General features: G+C 38.4%; 1 protein-coding gene across 1 annotated transcript; it reads left to right on the top strand.

Moving 5' to 3' along the window:
• Window positions 1-11,851: 11,851 nt before the first annotated feature.
• On the top strand, window positions 11,852-13,144 carry LOC129502500 (nucleophosmin-like). The gene is given in 2 exon segments (XM_055314146.1): window positions 11,852-11,998; window positions 12,001-13,144. Coding segments are annotated over 2 exon segments (882 nt in total). The 5' UTR covers window positions 11,852-11,934; the 3' UTR covers window positions 12,819-13,144.
• The last annotated feature ends 1,396 nt before the right edge of the window (window positions 13,145-14,540 follow it).

Raw genomic sequence — 14,540 nt, forward strand, 5'->3', positions numbered from 1 at the left:
AGTTGAAATAGGTCTAGTATCCTTCTCCCTACATCATAACCTTTTTTCATCAAGAGATAAATATTACAGCACACAAAGATAAAAAGTTGGACTTTGCCCATTCTCTTTAAGAGAGGGATATTTGATTCATGCTTACATGCTCCAAGGACCTCAGCCAGACTTGGGGTGTGGTCCAGATTTAAGATCTTGATTCCTGCCATGGCCTTTTGGCTTCTTGACCCTTCTATTAACTTACCAAGCTTGAGTCATAATTCTGGATGGTCCTTCAGGGAATCTTTGACTCAAGAGAGGCTCATAAAAGTTCTTCTGGGAAATCAGACACTAATGCCAGAGTTTCGCACAATTGAGGTATCTTTACAGAATCCCAGATCAATACCACCAAAATGTTCCTTCTCTGCTGCCTCTTGGCCAAAGGCCCTAGAACAAAAAGATTTGTGGGTTTTTTTTAATTGAGGTACAGTAGTTCTCATATCCCCACTTGTCTTTGCCAAACAGGGTCAGGAATCAGCCCAGAATGTGGGGTTATGGTATGTTTTCTTAGACTCATAAAATGTTAGTACTGGAAGTGATCTAAGAGATACTCTGGTTTAACACTGCCTCACTGTGAACACTGAGACCCTCAGACAAGAACCAAACTGGCCAGTGCCATAAGAGGAGTTGATAGCAGGGGTGATATTAAAATCTAGGGCTCTTAACTCCTAAGTCAATGTTCTTCCCAACATAATGACTGTATCCATGGCCCAATTATTTCCAATACATAATTACTGACTTTCTATTTCCATGTCATGGATCAAAGAAGTAACCAATGTTGATGTGTGATTTATCAAGCATGGTAAAAGCTTCACACTGACCTCAGGTCCCATTCCATGTTGTCTGCAGTGGTATCTGCTTCTTCAGTGTTAATTATTAAGTTATCAATGATTTTATTTGATAAGGTATTATTTACAAACTATGCCTCTCTCAGCCCCTTATTATCAATGACTGATCTTGCTCATTCCCATTATTTCTGAAAATATAAAGGTCAGAGTACAGTAGGAGGAGACATCTGGAGAATTAGGAAATATAATTTGGTAGAAACAATTATGCTATAAATGAGATCTGGAACTTAAAGAAAGGGGTAACTCACTATTCTGGGAAGGAAAGTGTGGGGATAGGGAGAAGGTTCACAACGGAGGTGCCATTGTGATGTTGAGCCCAAAAGACTGGGAAGGAGTTTGCAAGCTGTAGAGGCCAAAGGGTATTCCAGACAGAGGAAACATCAAAAGCAAACTATAATAATGGTGGGTCACCTGGGATGGGGTTCATAAATTCCACAGAGGGGAGCAGGGGAGGCACTTGGCTAAAAAGCTGGGATAGAGCCAGGCAGTTAGGAGCCTTGAAGGCCATGATAATAAAGCAAATGTGTGGGCTTTGCACAGAGGATGCTAGAGAGCTTGTTTGAATAGGGTTATGACAAGTTGTATGTGTGTTTTGAAGAGATCAGAGATCACTATGACACTACTAAAGAAATGGCTCACAGGTCAAGAGTAGAGGCAGGAAGACCATTTCAAACATTTCAATACTCCTAACAATCAATGATAAAGTCTCAACTGCAAAAGTGGGCTTGGAGAAAAATCTGAGTTTAGGAGACATCAGAAGACAAGGCTAAGTGGTTCACTGAATGTTGGTTATGATAGGAGAGCAACCCCGAAAGTGTCCGGAGATGCTAATCAGGAGACTGGTCACATGGTCATGAAACAGTACCCACCAAGAGAAACTCCTTAAGTCTTTAGATTCCGTGGGTTTTTAAGAATCTGGCAGCAACTCTGAAGCCTCTACCCAGAAAAAGAGACAAATAAGAGGCATTTTTTTCATGAAATTTCTTTTTTTTCCCCAAAGAATTATTTATTTGTTCATGAGAGACACAGAGAGAGAGGCAGAGACACAGGCAGAGGGAGAAGCAGGCCCTACGCAGGGAACTCGATGTGGGACTCCATACCGGGACCCCAGGATCATGACCTGAGCTGAAGGCAGATGCTCAACCGCTGAGCCACCCAGGCATCCCAATTTTTCATGAAATTTCAAATGCTTTCTGAGCTCCCTGGAGCCTATAAAATGAGTAGGACTCCAGATAATGAGCCCTTGTTTTATAAGAGGAATTTAAATGCAAAAGCACCTGTGAAGTCTGTGTTGTCCATTATTAGTGTCCTAGAATTAACCTGTCGGCTTTTGATGCTACTGGTTGGAAAGATATCTGTGTTCTAATGTAACAAGTGGGTTAAGCTTGAAAACACTTGCCACATGGTGGTCATGGGATAGGGAGTGTGGTCAATGAGTAGAAATAAAAGGGGGGGATCAGAAAGATTATCATTAGCATCCCCTAGATTTTTCTCAATCAGCACAGAATCACGGTCCTGAATGAATCAACTATATCCCTTATTTTCACCATCCTTCCACCTCTGAGGCTTTATTTAGCAAACACAGTAACCCTGTGATGTTAGGAGGGAAGACCAGTAGATCCGTGTCACAAGATGTGAAGCGATCAAAGTTCAGAAAGATGGCGTGGCTTTCTCTCCCAAGGTCACCTACATGAAGTGGCAGAGAGACAAACTATTGCTTCCTCTCCAGGGCTGTTTAATTTAAAGACAAGTTGGCCTGAGACAATAAGAACAGAGATCTGCTTCTGCTCTGGATTCTGGTCAAGGTTTTCCATCTCACACTGATGATGCCATTCAGAGTATTGGTATCTGGGACTCTGCATTCAGGAGGCAGTTGGGAGGCCTTGGGTTGGAGCTATTAAGTACATTGTCTTCAGCTTTAGATAGACTTGGGCTCAAATGCCAACTATGCCACTTGTGAGGTTGTGAGGTTGAACAGTCTATGTAATCTTATTGGCCTTAAGGTTCTCCACTTAAAAATAGACACAGTAATATGTGTATCCAAATTTGCCAGGCTCCAATGAGACATGATAAGAGAAAATGCCCTCTCTAAATGCTGGCTCCTCTTCTGAAAGCTTCGGCAGGCATGGTAATTTCTCTGAGATCATAAATCCTAACTGCAGGCTCCTGACACCAATCCCCTTTTCTCCGATCACTCACTGGGGGCAACCAGCCTGCCAGAATGGTCCACTGGCTGACCTACCTGAAACACACAACTCTCTTGTCTCCATCACCAGAACAATATGTTCCAAGAATATGTGACACCTTAATACTTGAAGGGTGAGTCTTCACAGACTTAATGAAGATCTATTTTTTTATAATTTTTTTTATTTATGATAGTCACACACAGAGAGAGAGAGAGAGGCAGAGACACAGGCAGAGGGAGAAGCAGGCTCCATGCACCAGGAGCCCGACGTGGGATTCGATCCCGGGTCTCCAGGATCGCGCCCTGGGCCAAAGGCAGGCGCCAAACCGCTGCGCCACCCAGGGATCCCTGAAGATCTATTTTTAAATACACATGCTCAGAAATAGAGAACAATAAGATGGCGAATGTAGAACATTCTTGATGAGGAGAGTTGTTATAGAGTCTGTGGCATGAAACATTCCAGCTACGTTTACTGTTTTTATAATAGCTTAAACCTATTCACATACTTCAATAGTCACTTAGAACATTTGAAGGCCAACCCCCTATAAGAAATTAAAACTTATGATGCATCATGTATTATTTCAAGAAAAAAACAATAAGAATGCTGAGAACTGTTTTTTTTTTTCATTTAAGTAGTTCATGACAATATGAATGAATCTTATCACAATAAAGGGGAATGTTCTTCCCACAACAGTCACTGCAGAAAAAAAGGGGGAAACTCAAAATCCATAGTATTGAATATATGATGCTCAGCACTTGTTAACTGTGTGACTTTAGGCAAACCAGTCAACCTCTCTGAGCTTTTGATTCCTTATCTCTCAACTGGGGATAGAACACAGGCTCATCACCCTTATAACCATCTTTAAAAGATTATAAACACCCATATTCAGATTATTATCGCCTTCCTGAGATTAATTCTTCCATCCCACTGCTTCTAATCACAGTGCTCAGGATTCAGTGTGCCAAGGACATAAATCCACGTAGGGCTGCCTTCCATTCTGAAGTCTGCTGTTCTTCATTGTTTACATTAAACAGTGGGATATATTTCCGTTCCTCAGGCTGGATATATGGTGACAAAACATGAGCTTTGTACTCAGCTGAGGCCTGACTGGAATCCTGACTTGACCAACTATGTTATTGTGGCCTTGCTTGCCTCGACTGCGAAGTAATATTAGTACTAATAGCCCTTCCTCAGGCTGATTTTTTATTTTATTTTATTTTTTTAATAATTGGAGCCCAATGCAGGGCTTAAGCTCATGAGATCAATACCTGAGCTTAGATTAAGAGTCAGATGCTTAACCAACTGAGCCACCTAGACACCCCACACAGGGTTGATTTTTAAGAGCTTTGTTGAAATATAATTTACTGACCATACGTTAAATTCACTTTAAGTGTAAAACTAAGTGAATTTTAGTATATCTACAAAGCTCTACAGCCTAATTTCAAAACACTTTTGCTACCCCCACAAGAAACACAATGACCATTAAGTCATTCCCCATCACCATTTCCCTAGGAAACCACTAATCTATGTTCAATCTTTATAGACTTGTCTATTCTTGCTATTTCATGTAAATGGATCATACAATATGTGGTCTTTTGTGACTAGCTTCTTTCACTTAGCATGATGATTTTAAGGTTCATCTATGTTGTAGTATATGCCATAATTTCATTCTCCCTTATTGCTGAATAATATTCTATAGTATGAAGATACTATATTTTATCTATCTGTTCATCAGATGATGGACATTTGGATAATTTACAATTTTTATTTATTATGAATAATGGTCCTAAGAACCTATATTTGTGTGAACAGATGTTTTCATTTCTCTTGGGTATTTATCTGAAATTAGAATTTCTGGGAATTGGAAAAATAAAATAAATCTGTTTTTAACACTTCTTTTTCCTAAAGAAATTGCACTATTTATATTTCTACAACCAAGGTATAGTGGAATTTCTACACATTCTAATCAGCATTTATTCTTGTCATTTTCGTCCTGGTGTGCATGAAGTGGTATCTCATTTTAGTTTCGTTTGTGTTTCCCTACTAATAATGTTGAATATATTTTCATGAATTTATTGTCTATTTGCATATCTTTGTTTGAGAAATGTCTGTTCATACCGTTGACAATTTTAAAATTGAGGTGTTTTTTTTTTTTTTATCATTGAGTTTTAGGAGTTCTTTGGTTCTGGTTATAAGCTCCTCATCAGATGTATAAATTATAAGTATTTTCTCCCATTATGCCTATAGACTGCTTTTTCTTTTCTTCTCTGATAGTGTTATTTGTAATAAAAAAAAGTTTTATATTTAGAAGATGTCCAATTCTCAATCTTCTCTTCTTGCTTGAATTTTGGTGTTATAACTAAAAAAAATATTTTTTTTATAAATTAATTTTTATTGGTGTTCAATTTACCAACATACAGAATAACACCCAGTGCTCATCCCGTCAAGTGTCCCCCTCCGTGCCCGTCACCCATTCACCCCCACCCCCCGCCCTCCTCCCCTTCCACCACCCCTAGTTCATTTCCCAGAGTTAGAAGTCTTTATGTTCTGTGTCCCTTTCTGATATCTCCCACACATTTCTTCTCCCTTCCCTTATATTCCCCTTCACTATTATTCATATTCCCCAAATGAGTGAGAACATACACTGTTTGTCCTTCTCCGATTGACTTACTTCACTCAGCATAATACCCTCCAGTTCCATCCACGTTGAAGCAAATGGTGGGTATTTGTCGTTTCTAATGGCTGAGTAATATTCCATTGTATACATAAACCACATCTTCTTTATCCATTCATCTTTCGATGGGCACCGAGGCTCCTTCCACAGTTTGGCTATTGTGGACATTTTTTTTGCATAACCTAAATTCACAAGGATTTACTCTGAGGTTTTCTTCTAAGACTTTTATAGTTTGAGCTCTTACATTTAGATCTATGATCCATTTTTTAAAAGATTTTTATTTATTTATTCATGAGACACACACACACACAGAGAGAGAGAGAGAGAGTCAGAGACATAGGCAGAGGGAGAAGCAAGCTCCATGCAGGAAGCCCAATGTGGGACTCAGTCCAGGGACTCTGGGATCACACCCTGAGCCAAAGGCAGATGCTGAACTGCTGAGCCACCCAGGTGTCCCTAGATCTATGATCCATTTTGAGTTCATTTTTGTGCATTTGTGTGAGGAAGGTAGCCAACTCTACTTTTGTCAACGTGGGTATCCAGATGTCCCAACACCATTTGCTAAAGACTATTCTCTACATTGCATTGCCTTGGTATTCTCATCAAAAACCAACTGACCACAAATATAATATTATTTTTGGAGTCTCAATTCTCTTCCATTCATTTATGTGTCTTTGCTTATGTCAGAACCACACAGTCATAATCGTGTAATCAAGTTCTGTAGTCAGTTTCAAAAATGGGAAACATCCTCTATTTTGTCCTTTTTGGGGATTGTTTTCTATTATCATATGAATTTTAGAATCAGTGTGTCAATTTCTTTCAAAAAAGCCAGCTAGAATTTTAATAGGGAATTCTTGGAATCTGTAGTTAAATTCTGAAAGTACTGCCATATTAGTAATATTATAGTTTCTGGTTTAGAAGGAATGTATCTCAACATAGTAAAGCCATATATGAAAAACTGACAGCAATTATACTCAATGGGGAAAAACTAAGAGCTTTTCCCCCGAGGTTAGGAACGGGCAAGGATGTGCACTCTCACCACTGTTATTCAACATAGTACTACAAGTCCTAGCCACAGCAATCAGACAACAGGAAGAAATAAAACACATTCAAACTAGCAAGTAAGAAGTAAACTTTCCTTGTTTGCTGATGATATGATACTATATGTAGAAAACACTAAAGACTCCACCAAAAGACTGCTAGAACTTATAAATTCAGTAAAGTTGAAGGATACAAAGACCAATGTGCAGAAATCTGTTCTATTTCTATACACCAACAATGAAGCAGCAGAAAGAGAAAATAAGAAAACAACGTTGAGCCAAAAATAATAAGATACCTAGGAATAAATATAGCCAAAGAGATGAAAGACCTGGATGCTGAAATCTATAAAACATTGATGAAAGCAATTAAAAATGACACAAAGAAATGGAAAGACATTCCATGCTCATGTATTGGAAGAATACTGTTAAAATGTCTATATTATCCAAAGCAATCTACACATTTAATGCAATCCCCATCAAAATACCAAGAGAATTTTTCAGAGAACTAAAACAAACAATCCTAAAATGTATATGGAATTACAAAGACCCCAAATAGCCAAAACAATTTTGGAAAGTAAAACCAAAGCTGGAGTTATCACAATTCCAGACTTTAAGTTGTATTACATAGTTGCACCATTTGCTTTGACATGGATGGAACTGGAGGGTATTATGCTAAGTAAAAGAAAGTCAATCAGAGAAGGACAATCATCCTATGGTTTCACTCATACAGGGAATATAAAAAAATAGTGAAACAGATTATAGGGGAAAGAAGAGAAAATGAGTGAGAAAAATTAGAGAGGGTGCCAACATGAGAGACTCCTAACTCTGGGAAACGAACCAGGAGTAGTGGAAGAGGAGGTGGGCGGGAGAATGGGGTGACTGGGTGATGGGCACTGAGGGGGGCACTGGACGGGATGAGCACTGGGAGTTATACTACATGTTGGCAAAAAAATTAATAAATAAATAAATAATTTTTAAAAAAAAAACAAAGCTGCTGTAACCAAAATAGTTTGGTACTGGTACAAAAATAGACACATAGATCAATAGAACAAAACAGAAAACCCAGAAATAAACCTACAATTATATGTTCAATTAATCTTTGGCAAGCAGGAAAGAATATCTAATGGGAAAACAACTGTCTCTTCAACAAATTGTGTTGGGAAAACTGGTCAGCTACATCCAAAAGAATGAAACTGGACCGCTTTCTCACACCATACAAAAGATAATGTCAAAATGGATTGAAGACCTAACTGTGAGACCTGAAACCATAAATATCCTAGAAGAGAGCACAGGCAGTAATGTCTCTGACATCAGCCATAATAACATTTTTCTATATATGTCTCCTGAGGCAAGGGAAATATAAGTAAAAATGAACTATTGGGGCTACATCAAAATAAAAAACTCCTTCACAGTGAAGGAAACAATCAACAAAACTAAAAGGCAATCTATAGAATGAGAGAAGATATTTGCAAATGACATATCCAGTAAAGGTTAGTATCCAAAGTATATAAAGGACTTATACAACTCAACACCAAAAACCCCAAATAATACATTTTACAATTAAATTTACAATTAATTGTATAATACAATTAAAACTCCAAATAATACAATTGAAGACAAATACCATATGATTTCACTCATATGTGAAATTTAAGAAACAAAACAAATGGACATATGGGAGGGGAAGAGAGAAAGTCAAACCAAGAAACAGACGTAACTAGAGAGAACAAAGTGAGGGTTACTGCAGGGGAGGTAGACAGGCGGGTGGGTGAAATAGGTAATGGGAACTAAGGAGGGCACTTGCTAGGATGAGCACAGGGTGTTGTATGTAAGTGATGAATCACTAAATTTTACACCCAAAACTAATATTACAGTATGTTAACTAACTGGAATTTAAATACAAATTTGGAGAAAGAAAAAATGGGCAGAAATTACCCATGTCATCTCCAAAGAGGACATACAAATGCCAAAAGACACATGGCTAGATACTCAACATCACTCATCATCAGAGAAATAGATATCAAGACTAGGGAATCCCTGGGTGGCTCAGAGGTTTGGCGCCTGCCTTTGGCCCAGGGCGTGATCGAGTCCCACGTCGGGCTCCCAGCATGGAGCCTGCTTCTCCCTCTGCTTGTGCCTCTGCCTCTCTCTCTGTCTATCATGAATGAATAAATTTTAAAAAAATCTTTAAAAACTGCAATGAGATAACACCTCACACCTGTCAAAATGGCTAAAATCAAAAACACAAGAAACAAATGTTGGCGAGAATGTGGAGAAAAAGGAATCTTCGTACACTGATAGTAAGGATTCAAACTGGTGCAGCCACTGCAAAAAACTATATAGAGGTTCCTCAAAAAGTGAAAAATAGGGGCAGCCCCGGTGGCTCAGTGGTTTAGCGCTACCTTCAGCCCAGGGCCTGATCCTGGAGACCCAGGATAGAGTCCCACGTAGGGCTCCCTGCATGGAGCCTGCTTTGCCCTCTGCCTGTGTGTGTGTGTGTGTGTGTGTGTGTGTGTGTGTGTGTGTCTCCCACCCCATCTCTCATGAATAAATAAATAAAATCTTTTTTAAAAAAAGTTAAAAATAAGACTACCCCACAACTCAGCACTACTGGGTATTTACCCAAAGAATACAAAAGCACTAATTTGAAGGGATAAGTCATGCACCTCTGTTTATAGCAGTGTTATTTGCATTAGCCAAATTACAGAAGCAGCCCAAGCATCCATATGAATGGATCTCCAGATGAATGGAGAAAGAAGATGTGGTATATATATGTGTGTGTGTGTATATATATATGCAATGGAGTATTATAAAAAAGAATGAAATCTTCCATTTGCAATGATGTAGATAGAGCTAGAGAGTATAATGCTAAGTGAAGTAAGTCAGAGAAGACAAATACCATATAATTGTACTCATAAGTGGAATTTAAAAACAAAACAAGTAAAGGGGGAGAAAAAGAGACAGACAGATAGACCAAGTTCTCTTATCTATAGAGAACAAACTGATGGTCACCAGAGGGGACATGAGTGGGAAATGGGGGAAATGGGTGAAGGGGATTAAGTACTGTACTTGTTTCGATGAGCACCAGCTGATGTATGAAAGTGTCAAATCACTATATTGTACACTTGAAACTACTCTGTATAAATTATACTAGAATTCAAATAAAATTAAGTTAAAATTTTATATTTTGTTTAAAAAAATAAAGGACGTTACATTCTCCAGTGCATAAACATAGGTGTGTCTCTCGTTTTTAAAAAAAAAAATTATTTATTTATTTTAGAGAGAGGGGAGTGGACAGGGAGAGGGAGAGAAAGAATCTCAAGCAGGGTCCCTATTGAGCACAGAGGCAACACGAGGCTCCACCTCACAACCCTGAGATCATGACTTGAGTGGAAATCAAGAGTTGGACGCTTAACCAACTGAGCCGCCCAGGCATCCCTCTCCATTTATTTAGATCTGTAAAGTAGGACTCAAGATTCACTATGTTCCCTATGAATATCCAATTGTTTCAGCACTACTGAAAGTTCTTCCATTTCCCACTGAATCACCCTGGCATCTTTGCCATGAGTTTACTAACTGTGTATGAATCTATGTCAGGAGCCTCACAGGCCCAGAATTACGGCAGCTTGTAGTAAATCCTGAAATCAGGTATTGTACATAGTCCAACTTTATTTTCCTTCTCTAAAGTTTTCTTGGCTATTCTAAGTCCTTTAGAGATGTATGGACATTTTAGAATCATCTTGTCAATATTTTTTAAAAATGTGTGAGTTTTTTATTGTAATGCATTGAATTTAGATCAATTTTGAGATAACTAATTGGTCATATATGCTACAAACCCTTGGTCTCACCACTCTTTTATTGGGAGCTATATGCTCACAAGAAAAAATATGTTTTACATCACTCTTTTGTGCTGTAAGTTTATTTGGGGAGTTCCCACAGACAGTCTTTAGATTGTCTGCTTATGTTGATGACAGAGTGACTGTATTTCAGGGTGAAATATCAAAGTTACTTGCTCATGCATCTAAGCCAATAGATCTATCAATAATAAAGCTGACAGTTTATTCTCTGTCTACCCCTCAAAAGTCAAATGAAAAATAGTCATTAATTACTGCTGTCTTCAATTAGACACATCTTGCAGAGCCAATAAAGGAAGCTGAACTACAATTGTTTTTGATAAAGTGTAAAAATTATTATATGGGCTAACAGAATGAAAGCAGTACTGAAATTTTTCATTTGACATTTTGATCACATTCATAAGGATATTTCTTATGAGAAATACATAGAATGTTGATGGACCAACAATTACTGAGCCATAAACCTCTCCTTTAATCCCCAATTCAGATTTCTAAGGTATTATTATTCCCATTAAACAGAGAGGGGAAACATTAGAGGTTAAGTAACCAGAGGCCTGAATTCCCATAGTTTATAAAAGCACTCAGAAAAGATATATCAAATGTTCATGTAAAGTCCTTACAACCCTCAAATGGTTTCACATGCAGTATTTTATACAACCCTCAGAATAATTTTGTAAAGAAGTCAGGCAATTATCCCCAGTTTACAGATGGCAGAACTGAGGCTCAAAGAGCTTATATGATTGGTTCATGGTCATGAGCCCCACCAAAAGATGGTAATGGGTCCTGTTACTCACAGTAAGTCAATCTACTACTATATTATGCTTCTAATTCACAACAGTGGACTATTTCTAGGCATTGTTACTTACTTTTGACACAAGGTCCCTGAGCACCTACCTCATTTTTAAACCTAGAGAGAATAGAAAACTGCAGACAAAGTAATGGATGTTGTAGGATTGGATAGACGGAAATCTATACCAAGTCATCTGGCTGTTTTGGTGCTGGTAACTAGTAGAAAATACTCTTATTTGAGTAAGCATTTCATTTCAGTCACTGTAAAATAACTGGCTGTATTTTAACTTTCTCTCTAACTCATTGTCTGTATTTTTTTCTTACTGCTTAGATGATTCCTTCTAAGTAGAATCAAGAGTGGTTCTAGTTATAAATCAAAGATGTCAACTTATGATATAAAATGAAGAGACTGCCTTTCCCTGCTGTGATTCCGTCCTGCGTGGCTGTTCTGAGGAACAGTAGTCGTGTGTCTCCGTCCGCCTTCTCTCCCACCTAAGTGCGTGCCACCGCCCCATGGAAGATTCGATGGACATGGACATGAGCCCCCTGCGGCTGCAGAACTATCTTTTTGGTTGTGAACTAAGGCTGACAAAGATTACCACTTTAAGGTGGATAATGATGAAAATGAGCACCAGTTATCTTTAAGAACGGTAAGTTTGGGAGCTGGTGCAAAGGATGAATTGCACATTGTTGAAGCAGAGGCAATGAATTATGAAGGCAGTCCAATTAAAGTCACTCTGGCAACTTTGAAAATGTCTGTACAGCCAACGGTGTCCCTTGGGGGCTTTGAAATAACACCACCTGTGGTCTTACGGTTGAAGTGTGGTTCCGGTCCTGTGCATATTAGTGGACAGCACTTAGTAGCTGTAGAGGAAGATGCAGAGTCAGAAGATGAAGAAGAAGAGGATGTGAAACTTCTTAGAATATCTGGAAAGCGTTCTGCCCCTGGAAGTGGTAGCAAGGTTCCACAGAAAAAAGTAAAACTTGCTGCTGATGAAGACGATGATGATGACGATGATGATGATGACGATGATGAAGATGATGATGATGATGATTTTGATGATGAGGAAGCTGAAGAAAAGGCTCCAGTAAAGAAATCTATACGAGATACTCCAGCCAAAAATGCACAAAAATCAAACCAGAATGGAAAAGACTCAAAACCATCAACACCAAGAACAAAAGGTCAAGAATCTTTCAAAAAACAGGAAAAGACTCCCAAAACACCGAAAGGACCTAGTTCTGTAGAAGACATTAAAGCAAAAATGCAAGCAAGTATAGAAAAAGGTGGTTCTCTTCCCAAAGTGGAAGCCAAGTTCATCAATTATGTGAAGAATTGCTTCCGGATGACTGACCAAGAGGCTATTCAAGATCTCTGGCAGTGGAGGAAGTCTCTTTAAGAAAATAGTTTAAACAGTTTGTTAAAATTTTCCGTCTTCTTTCATTTCTGTAACAGTTGATATCTGGCTGTCCTTTTTATAATGCAGAGTGAGAACTTTCCCTACCGTGTCTGATAAATGTTGTCCAGGTTCCATTGCCAAGAATGTGTTGTCCAAAATGCCTGTTTAGTTTTTAAAGATGGAACTCCACCCTTTGCTTGGTTTTAAGTATGTATGGAATGTTATGATAGGACATAGTAGTAGTGGTGGTCAGACAAATGGAAATGGTGGGGAGACAAAAATATACATGTGAAATAAACTCAGTATTTTAATAAAGTAAAAAAAAATGAAGAGACTGATCTAGTCTGATTGATTCTCTTGTCAACCTATTCTTACTTAATAATCTTAGCCCTTTAAATGGCCCCAGTTACTCACAAAAACAAAATAAAAAACAAAAGCTATTATTCCAGGTAAAGTATATAACAAGAGCATAAATGAAGACATTGTCAGTAGTAGTGAAGTGCCATGGTACCTAATATATGCCAAGTGTTCAATGAATAATTGTGAAATAATTAAATGTCTATATTCAGTGAATATTCATCTAATAAAATTAGTAGGACATTATAGGAGATGAGGTGAGGTGAGGAAAGAGAATGAATCAAAGATGACTCCCATATTTCTACTCTGGAAATCACTGAGATAGGAAATCCAGGAATATGCAAAGATCATAGGGAGGAGATGATCAATTTTCCTTAAATTAATCAATCTAAAAGTGTATGGGGCATATGGGTGGCTTATGTTGGTTTCTGAAGTGTCTGATTCTTGGCTTCTGTTCAGGTCATGATCTCAGGGTCATGGGACTGAGGCCTATGTCAGGCTCCACACTCAGCGGGGAGTCTGCTTAAAGATTCTCCCCTTTTGTACCTCCCCCAACTCGTGAGTGTGTTCTCTCTCCTCTTTCTCTCTTAAGATAAATAGATCTTAAAAAAAAAAAGTATGGAACCTCCATATGAATATGTGGTAGATAATTCAAAGATGAATGGGTCTGGAGCACACGAAAGATCTTAGGGCAGGATATTTATGTTCCAGTATCTTCTGTTTACAATACAAGGTAAAACTCAAGGGAGGGAATGAGAGTAATTTATTTATTCATGGAATCTGTATTGAGGCAGGGGGCTACATGCTGGAATAAGAGAACTCAAAGTCAAAATTCTTAAGGAATATCAACATTTAATGCATAGAAATAGAAGAAACTAAGAGCTTTTTTAAGAAGACATTTAAGGGTTTTTAAAGATTTATTTTATTTGTTTATTTTATAGAGCGACAGAGACAGGGAGCTGGGGGAGGGGCAATGGAAGAGAGAAGGAAAGAGAGATGCAGATTTCCTGCTGAACATGGAACTCCTTACAGGGCTCCATCACACAACCCTGAGGTCATGACCTGAGCTGAAATCAAGAGTCAGATGCCTAACCAGCTGAGCCACACAGGCACGGCAGAAGAAATTGAGTTTTACACATTGATCAACTTAGTGTTTCTAGGTCAGCATTTCTATTGCTGAGAGATTTGGACATATTCATTTAAGGGACTCCAATGGTCTTTTATACCTTTGGACCTTCTTCTCAGTTTCTAGCATTATAGAGTGCTATTCATATTCTTTTTTTTTATGATAGTCACACACACAGAGAGAGAGAGAGACAGAGAGACAGAGAGGCATAGACATAGGCAGAGGGAGAAGCAGGCTCC

The sequence above is a fragment of the Nyctereutes procyonoides genome, unplaced genomic scaffold, assembly GCF_905146905.1.
Source record: "Nyctereutes procyonoides isolate TBG_1078 unplaced genomic scaffold, NYPRO_anot_genome, whole genome shotgun sequence".
NCBI classification, from domain to species: domain Eukaryota; kingdom Metazoa; phylum Chordata; class Mammalia; order Carnivora; family Canidae; genus Nyctereutes; species Nyctereutes procyonoides.